Source organism: Takifugu rubripes, chromosome 14, assembly GCF_901000725.2.
Source record: "Takifugu rubripes chromosome 14, fTakRub1.2, whole genome shotgun sequence".
Lineage (NCBI taxonomy): Eukaryota > Metazoa > Chordata > Actinopteri > Tetraodontiformes > Tetraodontidae > Takifugu > Takifugu rubripes.
In genome coordinates, this window is record NC_042298.1 from 7,766,647 (window position 1) to 7,779,976 (window position 13,330).

The 13,330-nt window shown below is 45.3% G+C and overlaps 1 protein-coding gene across 2 annotated transcripts in view; it reads right to left on the bottom strand.

The window, feature by feature from the left end:
* Nucleotides 1-11,032: 11,032 nt before the first annotated feature.
* Nucleotides 11,033-13,330, bottom strand: part of nlgn3a (neuroligin 3a) — a 104,447-nt gene continuing 102,149 nt past the window's right edge. Inside the window, exon 8 of one of the 2 annotated variants that reach the window (XM_003970478.3) lies at nt 11,033-11,926. In XM_003970478.3, coding sequence (XP_003970527.3) covers nt 11,071-11,926 — 856 coding nt within the window. In that variant the 3' untranslated portion in view covers nt 11,033-11,070. The remainder of the gene's footprint in view (nt 11,927-13,330) is intronic. The other variant, XM_029847277.1, reaches the window with a different exon arrangement.

Sequence of the window (13,330 nt, forward strand, 5' to 3'; positions counted from 1 at the left end):
TTTGCTAATTAGCATGTGACCAGTATTTGATTGGCGTCGCGTTGAGGCAAGAGGGCGTCGTGTCAGCCGGTTGCTTTGTTTAGACAACGGAGTAAATGATGAGCGAACCCACTTCATTATCTGGTCATTTAAAATGAATTGATGCTATGATGAGACAGTAAATAGTTTTGAGAGATAAAGACGTAATAAAGGCCGTTTGTCGTCTCCTGCCCCCCCACCTCTACGGACCTGGGCATCTTGGTAATAAACGTCACATAAACTTAAAATCTCTACGCACAATGCTGGTTTGTTTAAAACTAGTTAGCGGGCTAATGAAGATCTAATTGAGTATAGCAGAAGGGAGACACTTGTTATTATCAGACAATGAGTAAATGGAGCAGAGATACGGCCTGTGCAGCGAGGCTATCATGGCCGAGATGAGCGCGGCATGCAGAGCACGCAGTCCTCTGTCATCTGCTGATGAGAGACCGGAGCAACGTCTCTCCCCCGAGAGCTCCCCACATGGTCCCTGCTAACAACACCCTCCCAAGGAATTAGCTGGCTCAACCGCCCACACACTCGCCTCACACCCGCGCACCCGCGCACACAATCGTCAGATTTTGACAAGGTCCTCTTTCATAACAGAGCCTGGTCTCTGAGCCTGGATCAAGGACTCGGATCACTGCTTTGTTGTGCTTGCAGAACTCACCAAAGGCAGAACAAGCGGCCCGGAGCACAAAAACGGTCCATGGTGCGGCGCGGGGGGAAAAAAAATGTCTTTAATGTTGCGTTCACGAGAGTTCTAAATGCAGTAAAGCCCTTTCTCAGTTATTTTCATGTTGTGGCAGGGCGAGGCAGCGAGCGCTGGCGTGTGTCAGAGCGTTTCTCACCAGCATGCACGCTGGCTTTCTCTTCATTATACTGGATCAAACTGAAGTATCTGTGAGATGGATTTTCCATGAATCTATTCCCAGAGGAAGTTGCGGCTTATCAGGCGACATTTTCCCGAGTAGTGCCGATGTTGACCTTTAAGGCTTTGCCCCTAAAATGTCTCAACAACTATTAGATGGATTGTATAAAATAAGCTGCTGGCATTTGTGGTTTTCTGTGAATGAATTATACGTCGCCGTTTCCACCTTGCACCACTCAAATATCCCCAAGGGAAAAACGTCAAAAACAAATCAGCCCTGCTGTGGATGGTTAAGTGCCCCAATCCAGGGCAACTGGCTAACACCAGTCCTACTTTATGGCTTTAGAAGTGAAGAGGCCTTTTCTTCATTCGGGAGTTAATAATCCAGACAGATGATCAGTTTAAATGATCTGGAGTAGTCAATAAGAGTGATCTGTTTGGCGTTGTTGGTTGCCCAGTCGGCAACATGGCTGCATGCATCACAAACTGCTACAACACGAGTCTTTTAAGAGCTGTCGGGTTCCGCGCAGGACAGGAGACCCGGGCGACATCAGTGATCAGCTGGGACACATTACATTTGAAGCGCCTCAGCCTGCTCCAGCTACATCAATAAATTACCTCCCGCTAATGCTGAAAAATGTCCCGTTCCCTTTGCTATTAATGAAATCCTTCGCTGTTAAAGTTTCATGACTCCCAATCTTGCATTTTCAGGGGGGTATTTTTCGCCAAAGTCAAGGCCCGAAGAGTCATTAAGTATCCTGAATCCATCACCTTCCTCCACTCTGAACAAAGACCTGCATTCTCAATAGAGCTAAAGTTTATGACCCTGGAGAGTGAAAGCTGAAATAAACCCGTGTTTTGGGGAACTGAATTCACAGGCCACGAGCGTAACCGAAACATTTTTGTGGTTTCTTTGGATTTTTGAGGTTGCCATGGTTCATCCGAGTGGCTACCGTGGGCCGTGTCATTTCCTGTTTTGGTCCCCGGCTTCCTAGTCCTCATTGTATGCAACAGGAAACCAGTCGAATTATTTAGCGAGACTTTATCTTCAAAGAATGTGACTCATCCAGTCTCCCCTGGACTTTTACGTGAGTCCTTACATCACTTCGGACTGGGGATTTCTTGGCACCACTTCTGCTTTTCTTTTCTTGTCACAGACAAGCCCTTTACTGGAATTTGAGCTAAAACAAACAACATAAAATGAGCCTAAAGTTAGTCAGGATTCAGTGCAGATGCACTTAGTAGTCTACGCTTAAACTGAGAGACGATTTGGGATGGTAAAGTGAATAAAACAAGTAAAACAAGGAGTGAAGGGTAGAATATGATTGGTATTAATATACTATTACAGCTGTCATCACCCTGCGAACATACGCGTTTGACTACAAATGTGCATCGTTGCTAAAGTGATGAATGAAATTGTTTATTTGAATTTTACTGTTGGGAGAAATAACTGATAAACGACACTGGGGCGGAGGGATGTGGGGGGGGGGTGGGGGGGGGGTGGAACCGTTGCTTCCACTGATTGTAATGAATGAATGGATCAGTGAACAAGTGCAGGAATCAGTAGGAAGACGGAGAAAATGCATTTGTTTAGAATTTCAATCATTAGGAAGGATGGAACGCTGCAGTCAAATTAAACTGTGTTGTTGAGATGTGTGATTCCACTTTTGTTTCCCTCAGCTATGGCACCTTTAGAAAGAATAACATGAAATATCTGTTTCAGCAGACATGTCCTGAAGGTGCTGATCTCTCTACATGCACACTTTTATTGTGTTTGTCCGCTTTTTGTTGCCAAAACACTCCTGACCCGTCAAACCTTGGACCTGACCAGGCCCCCGAGGGTCTGCTGTGGTATCTGGCAGCGGGGCGTTAGCAGCAGATCCTTTAAGGCCTGTCAGTTACAGGTGGGGCCTCCACGGGTCGGACATGCTTGTTCAGCACATCCCACAGATGCTCCATTTGATTGAGATCTGGGGAATTTAGAGGCCAAGTCAAACCGGTGAACATCAGATAGTGTCTGGTGAAACAGGCAACATGGTGTCTGCAGGCGCAGGACGCTTTCTGTCCTGGTTCTCTGTATTGGCTTAAAATTGAGGAATTGCAACTACAGCAACTAGAAACAACCCAAGTTTTAAACATCAAATGAGACCAGAAACTTAAAGTTCTGACTCTTTAGTCAAGCTCACAGATCCAAAATATCCTCCAGGTAGCTTAGATATTACATAAATAGTAAAAGCCCTTTTTTACGTTAGCTGAGGAATAGATGTCCTCCTCCAGGACTCCTCTCTGCTGTAGGTCCACACCAGTAAGCTCCATTTGAGAAAGCCATTAGAGGACTGCCCTCTGATGGTAAGATCCAGCCGATGCAACCCAGAGATAGCGTCCACGCCTACGTCGGCTGACCAGCACCACGCTACAAGCTCTGACCCTCTGAGATAAAGCTCTGAATAATGTGGCCCCTCAGACAGGCGACGGAACCACCAAAGTCCTGTGACTGCCGCTATGAAACTGGAAACAGCGCTGAGCTGACAAGCAGAGAACAATGAGGTGGACATGGAGCAGGATAGATGTCCTGTTGAGTTTAAAATGTGCTTGTTGCCTGTTGTTTTCACCTGCCTCACCAGCCCGCACGTCCCTGCAGCCTCAGTGGTATCTCCAGGCCATCCATCTTACGGGGGCAGATCATTATGCAGTCGACAGGCAGCTTTATGCCGGGGGCAGGTGGGACTGCTTGTACTACAACTACAGGCTGCTATTGTTTTCTTTTTTTATTGTTTCTTTTTCCTGGGCTTCCATAATGCTTAAACCACTGACTGTAATGGTTGAACCCCTGAGTCTGCTCGACTCTGCCGTAGTGCCCAAAGTTGCAGTTTCAACAAGATTCATCCTGGAAAAGAATGACTCTCCAGGGCTCCCAGACTTGTGTTCAACCCCCAAACCACTAAAAACCAATAAAAAACCAACGGCCGCAGTATTTGGTGCTATTTGGTTTCTTATAATACTCCGGAACAGCTGCAGACAGAGGCTGCACGCTCGTGCGGTGGAAAACATGGCAAGTTTGATGAGCTATGAGGAGACAGCTAGCAGCATCTGTGTTGGCTTTAGTGGAAGGATGTGAAGGATTGTCGTTGTTGATCCTGTAAAATAGCTTTCTTGGGTTATGCACCCTGAGACCGGTCAGGAGAAAAAGCCAAGAATCATCACTAGATGCAGCTCCTAACTCCTAGATCTTAACTTGACTGAGGATCGATGTCATGTTCTATATTCATGAGAGCTTCAGCCCAGAAGATAGAGATCAGATATCTTATGCTGATTCCTCCTGTTTGTGTGGGTATGATCCATTATGGATACGACGTATCTCTGAGGCATCGCGTGTAAAATGACATGGAAATTATAGACATTTATCATGATGTTAAACACCACTGAGTTTCTTGATTGGGGTCCAACAGTGCATACAAAAAGTATTCACCCTTTGGTTTCGTGGGATTGTTTTAGGAAATGGGCTCCAGGCTGATGGAAAAACAAGAATTACAAACTTGACTTTGAGCTTTTAAAAAAAAAAGTACTTTAAAAGCATTTTTGAATAAGTGATAACATCAAAACTATATTGGGACTGATTTAATTTATGAGTTTAAGGTGCAACAGAGATCACCCGAAGACAGTGAAGGTGCCATAAGGACGTGTAGTAAATACGTAATGTATATGTATAGACACACACAGGCTCATCACTTGTTCCCCAGTACGACACTAAACAACCAGAACGCTCCCGTTGGCAGGTCATCCTCCCAATCTCACCCACCGTGCATGAACACTAGTGAGGACCTTCTGTTTGATGAGACCTAAACTCATTTTTTTCCCGATCATCAGCCTGGACGCTGTGTAGACGACACCAAACTCTGCACATCGCCACAACCACACCATCAACATCTGGAGAACCCATAACGCTTCTGGTTCAGGGTGTTGACCCTCTATTTTATATTCCGACAATGAGTGGAATCACCAAGGTGAAACAATAACTGGAAAGGGCTGCGCATGTCCGATGAACCCAGAACCCAGAGCCAGACCTGAAAGAACCTTTGCAAGAAGTAGACAGACAATGTTCTGACGCGTGTCCACGCTGTCCTGTTTTATGAAAACGCTCAAAAAGCCACAGCTTTAGGATTATTTGTTTGCGCTCTGAGGGAATACAAAGCAAGTTATGAAGAGTGTTTTTGTCTTCTTTCATGTGGTTAAAAAATGTGGTTTCGACAAGATCCTGAATGATTTCCCATCGGAGAAAAACAGGCTATTTAATTTTAAACTACAAGAGCTTTGGTTCACTGACTCTGTTGCACAATAAGTAATGCTAATTAGCTTCTCAGTCCACAGAGAAGCACGCTAACTCGCGGAAATTAGGCTTTAAGTAATTGGAAATGAGTGAGTCATCCAGATTATGGCACCTGCAAAGCAAGAGGAGGGGGGGGAAATGGCCGAGTTCTTTCTGTGAGTGACGGAGAGGCAGAGGTGCTCAAGTCTGGGAAGCAGAACTGAGCTATGAGAGACGAAAAGCAAAGAGGAATGAGACACAGGAAGAGCGAGTGAGAGGGAGGAAATGTGAGATAACGACATGGTTGCGGGCAGTGCAAAGAGAGCTTGCAGGAGCTGCACATGCACACGCCCACACGTGCACCTGCAGCTCTGTCCCAGTGGGGGCCGTTGTGTAATTTGGCACATCCATTCTTCGAGGCTGGGTTTGTAGACGGTCACAAAACCCCCCATCTTCTTTTCCAGCCAATGTGTGAACGGTGTCACTATGGAAACACGCACACTGACGTGCAAACAAGTCCTCACTGGCGCAGAGGTGTCTGGTTCAAAACCGTGTTTCTGCTCGGTGTCAGAGGAAGCTCGGCCTAATTTCACTGAGGTTTGAGGTACCTCATAGCGGAAGATCAACCCTTTTTACAGGCGCTGCCTTAATGGTGTAACTTCCACAGCGCCATGGATCTGGATTCCCACCAGGACTTCCTCTGCCAATACTCCGACATCTGCTCTGGCTTTTACAGCATATGGAGAAATTACATGGTTAAAAACAAGTTGCTCTCCTCTGACATTTCACTTCCACTTGATGGTTCACTCTCAACTTCATCACTCAATTTTAGCTCCGCGTGTGTGTGTGTGTGTGTGTGTGTGTGTGTGTGTGTGTGAGCGAGAGAGAAAGCTGGAGCCAGTGGAAACTGACCTCCTACCAGTGCGGAGGGATCAGACGAGGGGGGAGTTGATTCAACTTTAATCTGAAAGTATTCCTTAACCTGAGTTACAAATGAAAAAACTTTAACTAATTAACTAAACCACACTCGCTAAAGCCGGCGGCGCTGATTGTTCCCAGGAACTATCCAGGAACTTTCAGTGAGGTAATTACCGTTTTATTAATTTATCATGAATGAAACATATACAGTATAATAGTGTAAAATGGGGATTTGAGTAGATTTAAAACAACATCTTTACTTTACACTACAATTTTACTGTTATGTTGTTAGTTCAGATAAACACCTATAGGTAAACACGTACAGATAAACCCCTACAGGTAAACCCCTACAGGTAAACACCTACAGGTAAACACCTACAGGTAAACCCCTACAGGTAAACACCTACAGGTAAACCCCTACAGGTAAACCCCTACAGGTAAACACCTACAGGTAAACACCTACAGATAAACACCTACAGGTAAACACCTACAGGTAAACACCTACAGGTAAACACCTAAAGGTAAACACCTACCCGCACCCTCAGCGGCTGCCATTCTCCACTGGTTTAGTCTTAAAGAACTTTTCTGATGGTTTGCAAGTATTCGATTTAAAGGAAGCTCAGAAATTACAGATGTTTATGTTGCGTCTTCTCCTCCAGGCCATCGGTCATGGAGGTGTAGCTGTGGGGGGGGGGGGGGGGGGGGGGGGGGGGCTTTCTCATTCTTGCTCGATTAGACTTGAAACTACTTGTTCTACTCTGTAGTTAATTTGCATTTAAAAACCCATCATCTTAAACTGTTAGCTATTACTGGCATATGAAAAGTGTTTCTAAATGTAATGTTCAATTATTTAAACAAAGGTTTTTTTTTTCCTTTTGGTCTTTCCTTGAGCAGTTTTAGAAATAGAAATGTTAATAGTCACTAATCACTGTGTTCAAGGAAAGCGTTTGGATCTACTCTTGAAAAGGCTGAAACGGATCACTTTGCAGACATGAGGAACACACAGCCGATGATCCAGGAGCACGGCTGCTCACGCACGGCAGAGGTGGCCGCAGTTAATCCCTAATCAGAGTTTGGATTTCTGAGGGTTGCTCATTAAAGGCAGACACACGTGGAAACCAAATAATAGCAACCTCAGAGCTGTGACCAAGCGCTGGGTTACAGACGCTCGAATGAGGGTGTCTCCATCCTCGGCCTCGTCTCCACCATGAGAGACATGCTTGATTATTTAGTATCTTCATTTGAATTCTCCCTGGTTTCCTCCAGGATTACTTACATTTATCAGCTGAACTGCTCTCCAGCTGTCTGGTAACTACATCTATAAGAAAAACAAGCACAGTGGATCTTATTAGGACTGTTGTTTCTTTGCATAACTGAACTACATATTCTCGCTTTATCTGATCCAGATTGCTGATTCTATCTACCCAAGACACAACTCTGTGGCTTTTTGCAGATAGAGTCTGCAGGAAGGAAGGCTAATCTCTTTTTACTGGAGGTAGATTCTTGTCGTAGAGTCTTGTCCTATGCTTTTCTTTTTTAAAGGTCACGTCTCAGTCCAAGTGCAGTGCACGGTTCAGCTCCACTGCGCTGAAAGCCAAACACGTGCGGACACCTCTTTATTCCCCCACCTGACAAAAGAAAAGCACTTTAGTTAAAAAGTGTTGTATATTTTGGACTCAGTGGTGCTGATAAAAAAAAAAAAAGAATCAAGATTCCATTCGATATGTTTCAGCGGTGGGATACAAGGCGCCACTCCGGCTCCGCTGCGTTTGTGGCTTTAAACTTAACTTAACTTTTGTGTTGGAATCTTGAACTGCGGGTAATGTTTCTCCGGCGAAGATTCCAGAGGTGCGACGGCTCCTCTGCCAGGGAAAACAACCGTTAGATCAGGTTGACTCAGATGCGGGTTAATGGTAAATCTGTTAAACTGCACGTGGAACTTTCACATGAAGTGTTTGGACTTCCATTACCAAATATTGGGCCAGACCTATTAGCTTTAACGTAGCTCCTGGCTAAGTTAGTAGAACGAGGGATCAACGCAGACGATCCACTTTGAGCATTTTGGCTTTTGTTGAAAGCATCGGGGTCTGTTTTTGTTGTCATTTAGTGTGACGATTCATTAAACCAGTCGTCGTGAGATGCAGGTTCCAAACCCTTTTTATATCATCCTTGATTTTACAGCAGTTTTTCTACATTAAATTCTAATGTTTCTGCGCTATGCACTGAAGGAATAACCCAAATATTGATTCGACAGGAGGAAAAGCCAAAGTGGCAGACATGAAGATCAGCCCTGCTTTCACCCCAGGCAGAGACATTAAGACAGTAGAAGCTCCCGTCAGAAGACTTGAGCGTGTTTGTTTCCTTCTCACCGAGCGGAGGTGTCGAAGCGTCGCGCCTCAAAGTAAGACAGGATGAGGAAGGGGAAGATGAGCGGTAGAGACCACCCCCCCGAACATCTCCCCTCATATAACCCCCGACTCTGCTCCTGCTGAAGGCCACGCGCCGACCCGACTGCTCTTCTCGGGCTGCTGCCACTTCGATCGGTAAACACCAAGAAACTCTTTAATGCAATACTTTATAAAATGTGGAGTTGTGCGTGCACGGGCTATCTAAGAACTGCAACGCCGACCGAGGATTACCGGGCAGGTCGCATTACCACACTCTACTGTAGTGTGAGATGCAGTTGGTGCCGCGCCAAAGACGCTTAATGGAAATTGTCAGTTTAACTCAGGGAATCAATAACTCTCTTTTCTCTTTGAGAATAACATATAATAGGATGCAATGTGAGTGCATCAAGGCAATCTTTCCACAATCTCCCCCTACTTTGCATGAATTACAGTAAAATCTGGAGCTAGGCACGCAGATAGGCCCCGAGCTGTTAGCCTGATTTTCTCAAAGGTTTCAGGGAGGGAAAAGGAGGGAGAGGAGCAAGAGGAGGAAGAGGAGGAGATAGAAAGAGGGAGGCAGAGAGGAAGTCCTGGGGGGAGAACTGCAGCCGCTGCGAGAATATTCCTTTTTTGACTCATTCAAAATGGAAATGATAAAAAGTCACAAAAGGAAAGAATAGAACTTTGATCAACTGAGGGGGGAAAGAAAGTTTTGTCAAACTTTATATTCTTCCATTTTTTTTTTTACAGTTTTAATTTGGCACATGGCACAATCAGCATGTATGCATCTGGTTTACATAAATAAATATTAAATATTTTATACATAAATATACATATAGAGCTCTTACAAAGACACCTAGCATGGTCTTAGCTTAGGATGTTTCTAATGACAACGACAATACATAGAAATTATGCGTTTCTGTAGTTTTAACAGTTCTTTTTGAGCAGCTGATATCTCCATAGAAGCCCTATACATATATGTATGTATGCCCATATTTATATAATATATATATTCAAAGAAATGCAAGTGTGCACTGATGTCAGTTTATTCAGTGCAAACAGGCCACTGTCTGCTTTTGAAGAACTCTTACAAAGTCAATGGAATCATGTCAGTTAGTTCACTTGAATCTTTAGCTAGTTGTTTTTTTTCCTCTTACACATAAAATAATAGATTTCTTTTGTATTCTTAAGCAAAATTAGACATATAACTTTATAATTTTCAAAATAACAAAAGTGCTATTTCGCGAAGACAGACACCCGACGACGCAGCAGAAACACTACTGGTGATGAACCAAAATCAACCAGAGAAAATACTCAGCAAGCCCCCCCAACACCCACCCACAAACCCAGAGTACAACCTACAACCAAAAAAATAGAATAATAATAATAATAACACAAAAGAAAATCAAAACAGGCACACACACACACACACACACACACACTCACACTCACACTCACACACACACACATACTCACACACACACACACACTCACACACACACACACACACACACTAACACTCACACACACTCACACACACATTGCTCTTTTACATATTTCCTGTATCTCAGCCTCTTCGCCCAGAACAAGAAATCATTTCCACATGCACACAAACACAGGTGCTCCCTCAGCAGCATGTGTACGTGCACACTTTGTGGAGATAATATCAGATAGCTTTTAACAGATAAATTGGCAAAAAAAAGCACTTTTTTTTTCCCTTAACAAAACAATCACAGTAATAGTATTTATCTCCGATTCATCTCCCAGCAAGAGCTGTCTCAGACAAATTATTTCCATAAGAGAGACCAAAAACGACACTGTTTGTGCGCCTGGTTTGCTTGTATGCAAAAGGAGCAGACAAAAAAAAGGAAAAAAGAATTGCCAGATGGTCTTAAAATCTCTACATCTGCATTTCCTTTTAGCTTCCCGTCCTGGACTCAGTCTTTCATCGTCGAGTCTCATCAGCATGTAACACGCTCCACTTGGAATAGTCTCAGGGAATAGAAATAATGAACTACAAATAAAACAACAAGCGTCGTAAGGCATCGAAACATAAAACCGAACAGAAAAACAATTAAAAACATTTTGCGAATATTGACATAGAGGCCATTATTCGAGACGTGTCTCCCACAGGAGGAAGAGACGGGAAATAAAAAGCACTTGTCTTTGTTGTCTCTTGTTGTTATTTCAAGAAACCAAGAAAACAAGTATCGATATCTCCTCAGTCTGCTTAAAAAGGCTTTTAAAATGATTATTTTAGAAAAAACACTGCAGAAAGACTCCCCTCCCCTGATCCAGAGAAGGAAAGCAGTTTGATTTTGGCAGCTCTGCACAACTTGACATCCATAGAGAGCTCTCAGCGACTCTCCTTGTAGTAAAAGTCGAGTTAAATCTCTTCATGTTTTAATCCTGCTCGTGCCCTTCTCGGCCCCTCCCCCCTTGCTGTGATATTTATAAAACACAATCCTCTCCTTTGCATGTTCATCCGGTGTCTCCTCCTCCTTTCCTGCCCCCCCCCCCTCCCCTCCCCCCGCCACCGTCTGCGATGGCTGCCCCTGGCCTCTTTAAAGCTATACGCGGGTGGTTGAGTGGGAGTGCGGCAGGCCGGTGGAGTTGAAGCCGGTTGTGAAAGTGTTGTAGGGGTGCAGGTTGGGCATGCCCACCAGAGAATTGGGGATCATGGTGATGGTGTTGGGGGTCATGAGGGGAATGTCATCCGGAGAGCGCCGTAACGTGAGAGTGTAGTCAGGCAGCGCGGCCAGGCGCAGCGCGCCCTCGTTGCTGTTGCCTGCGTCGCACTCATGATGAGTCTGGTTCATCTGCAGTGACATGATCTCCTCCTCGGGTGCGTGATGGCCAATGTCGTTGGCGGTTGTCTGGTGCTGAGGGCTGGGCTGTCCGTGGCCAGAGTCCTGCCGACGCTTGTCCTTGCGGTAGTAGAGCGCCGCGAACGCCAGCACGTTGAGGAACAGCAGCGAGGCTCCCACGGCGATGGTGACGCTGAGCTCTGTGGAGTAATCCCGAGGGTTCTCCACCACCAGCGGCCCCGTCTTGTCTTCGTTCCAAGAATCCTTATCCTCGCTGTTGTAGGCCGGCGACATGGGAGGCCGCTTGGTGTTAGATGGCCAGGAGGTTTTCCCGTTGGGTCTCTTGGTGGAAACGGTGTTCTGGGTGGCCTCAGGTGGGGGCACTTTGGTGGTGGTGGAGGTATAGTGGAACATATCATGAAGGTTATAGAGATGGGGCACGAGGTGTTTCCAGAAGGCCACTTTGGTGGCGCGATAGTGGTCGCGCACGCGTGGCTTCAGCCCGATGTGCAGGTACAGCTGGTCCTGGGGGTTGTACTTGGACCAGGCAACCTCTTCAAAACGGTTGGCCTTTGTGTGAATGAACTTGGTGTCTTGGGGAACCGGTTTGTTTGGATCACTACAGAGAGAGGAAACACAAATGGGATGTTGTTAAATGAGAGTCTGACAACCTCTTTAATAATTCATACGCTCACCTGCAAGTGCTGTTTGGAATCACAAACAAACAATAGACAGGAAACAGTCACAGCTTAGTTCTTCTTGACACATCTCATTAATCAGAGCACAGATTCACAGCAGCAATCACAATTGATCCAGATGTTTGTGTTTGTTCCATGAGAACCACATCGACTGACTCAAATTTCCCCGCTTCTCTCTTTGTTTTGCCAATCCCGTTGCTTTATTTGCACTTCTGCGGTGCACATCTCTGCAGGCATACCGTGCCTGTCTGTCTCATCCGCCCATCTCCTGTCACCCCAGATGCTGTTCTTAATTCAGCTGTGATGCAGCCCACCCACAAAAACCAGGGCAGAGGCTTTTAAAGTAAACACATATGAATAAGTCAGCAGGCTTGAGGGCTCGCGTCAGGAGGCATCTTGTTGTTGATAATCCTGCGCTGGTGAAGCCCCTCCGCTAATTGCTCTGGGAAGGCGCACACAGTGTGCACTGGCATCAGTGTGCTGATGCAAAGTGGACCATATTAATCAAGATGCTAAGAGGAGACTGCAGAGCCCCACGTGCTTGTGTGCTTGCATGCATATGAGGCTGTTTGTGTGAGACTAAAAGCCAGAATGAAAGGGTATATTTGAGTTTGTGTGAGAGCAAGGGAGAAAACGGATCATCTGGATGCAGTACCAGCCCCAATCTACAGGTGTCACTGTTCCGCCTTTCTCTTTGGAAAATAGGGCTCAATGCCAGATGGCCAACCAATGAAATTACCTCCAGCTATTGATTTATTGAATAAATTAACATACAGCAATCAACTGCAATCACACAGTTTTGTGTTGCTGTATCATTTCAGGGTTGGAAGTTCTGTTGTCTTCGTTCAAGCTGTTTCTTTTGCCTCTTTTAAAGGACTGACACTGGCACAGCTGCAAACACCAGCACACCATAATTGCTGCTGGGATGGAGGAGTTAAAGCTGAGTTGTTGTGAGAAAGCACGACTCCGTGAGACATTTCCGTAAATGTCATGAAATATCCCTCTGCGGCCCCGACACTGACGCCAGTGGCGAGTGGAGTTCGTATTTGGAGATTTTATTTTGCTCTGGCTGGAAACATTCAAACAAGGCCGAGAGAAATAATGCTGCAGATCTCACCCTACATCCTCTCCCCTTTTAATTTCTACGCTGTCAATTTTGCTTTTTCAGGTCAGTGCTTCTGGGAGAGGTAAGAGGGAGTGAGAGAGAGAGAGAAAGAGAGAGTATGTGAAGCAAATTGAGATGGTTGGAGCTGAATCTTTGGTCTTGGCCCAGTGTCAGCAGAGCAGCACGTAAATAACCTTTTTTATTAGGCCCGTAATGATCC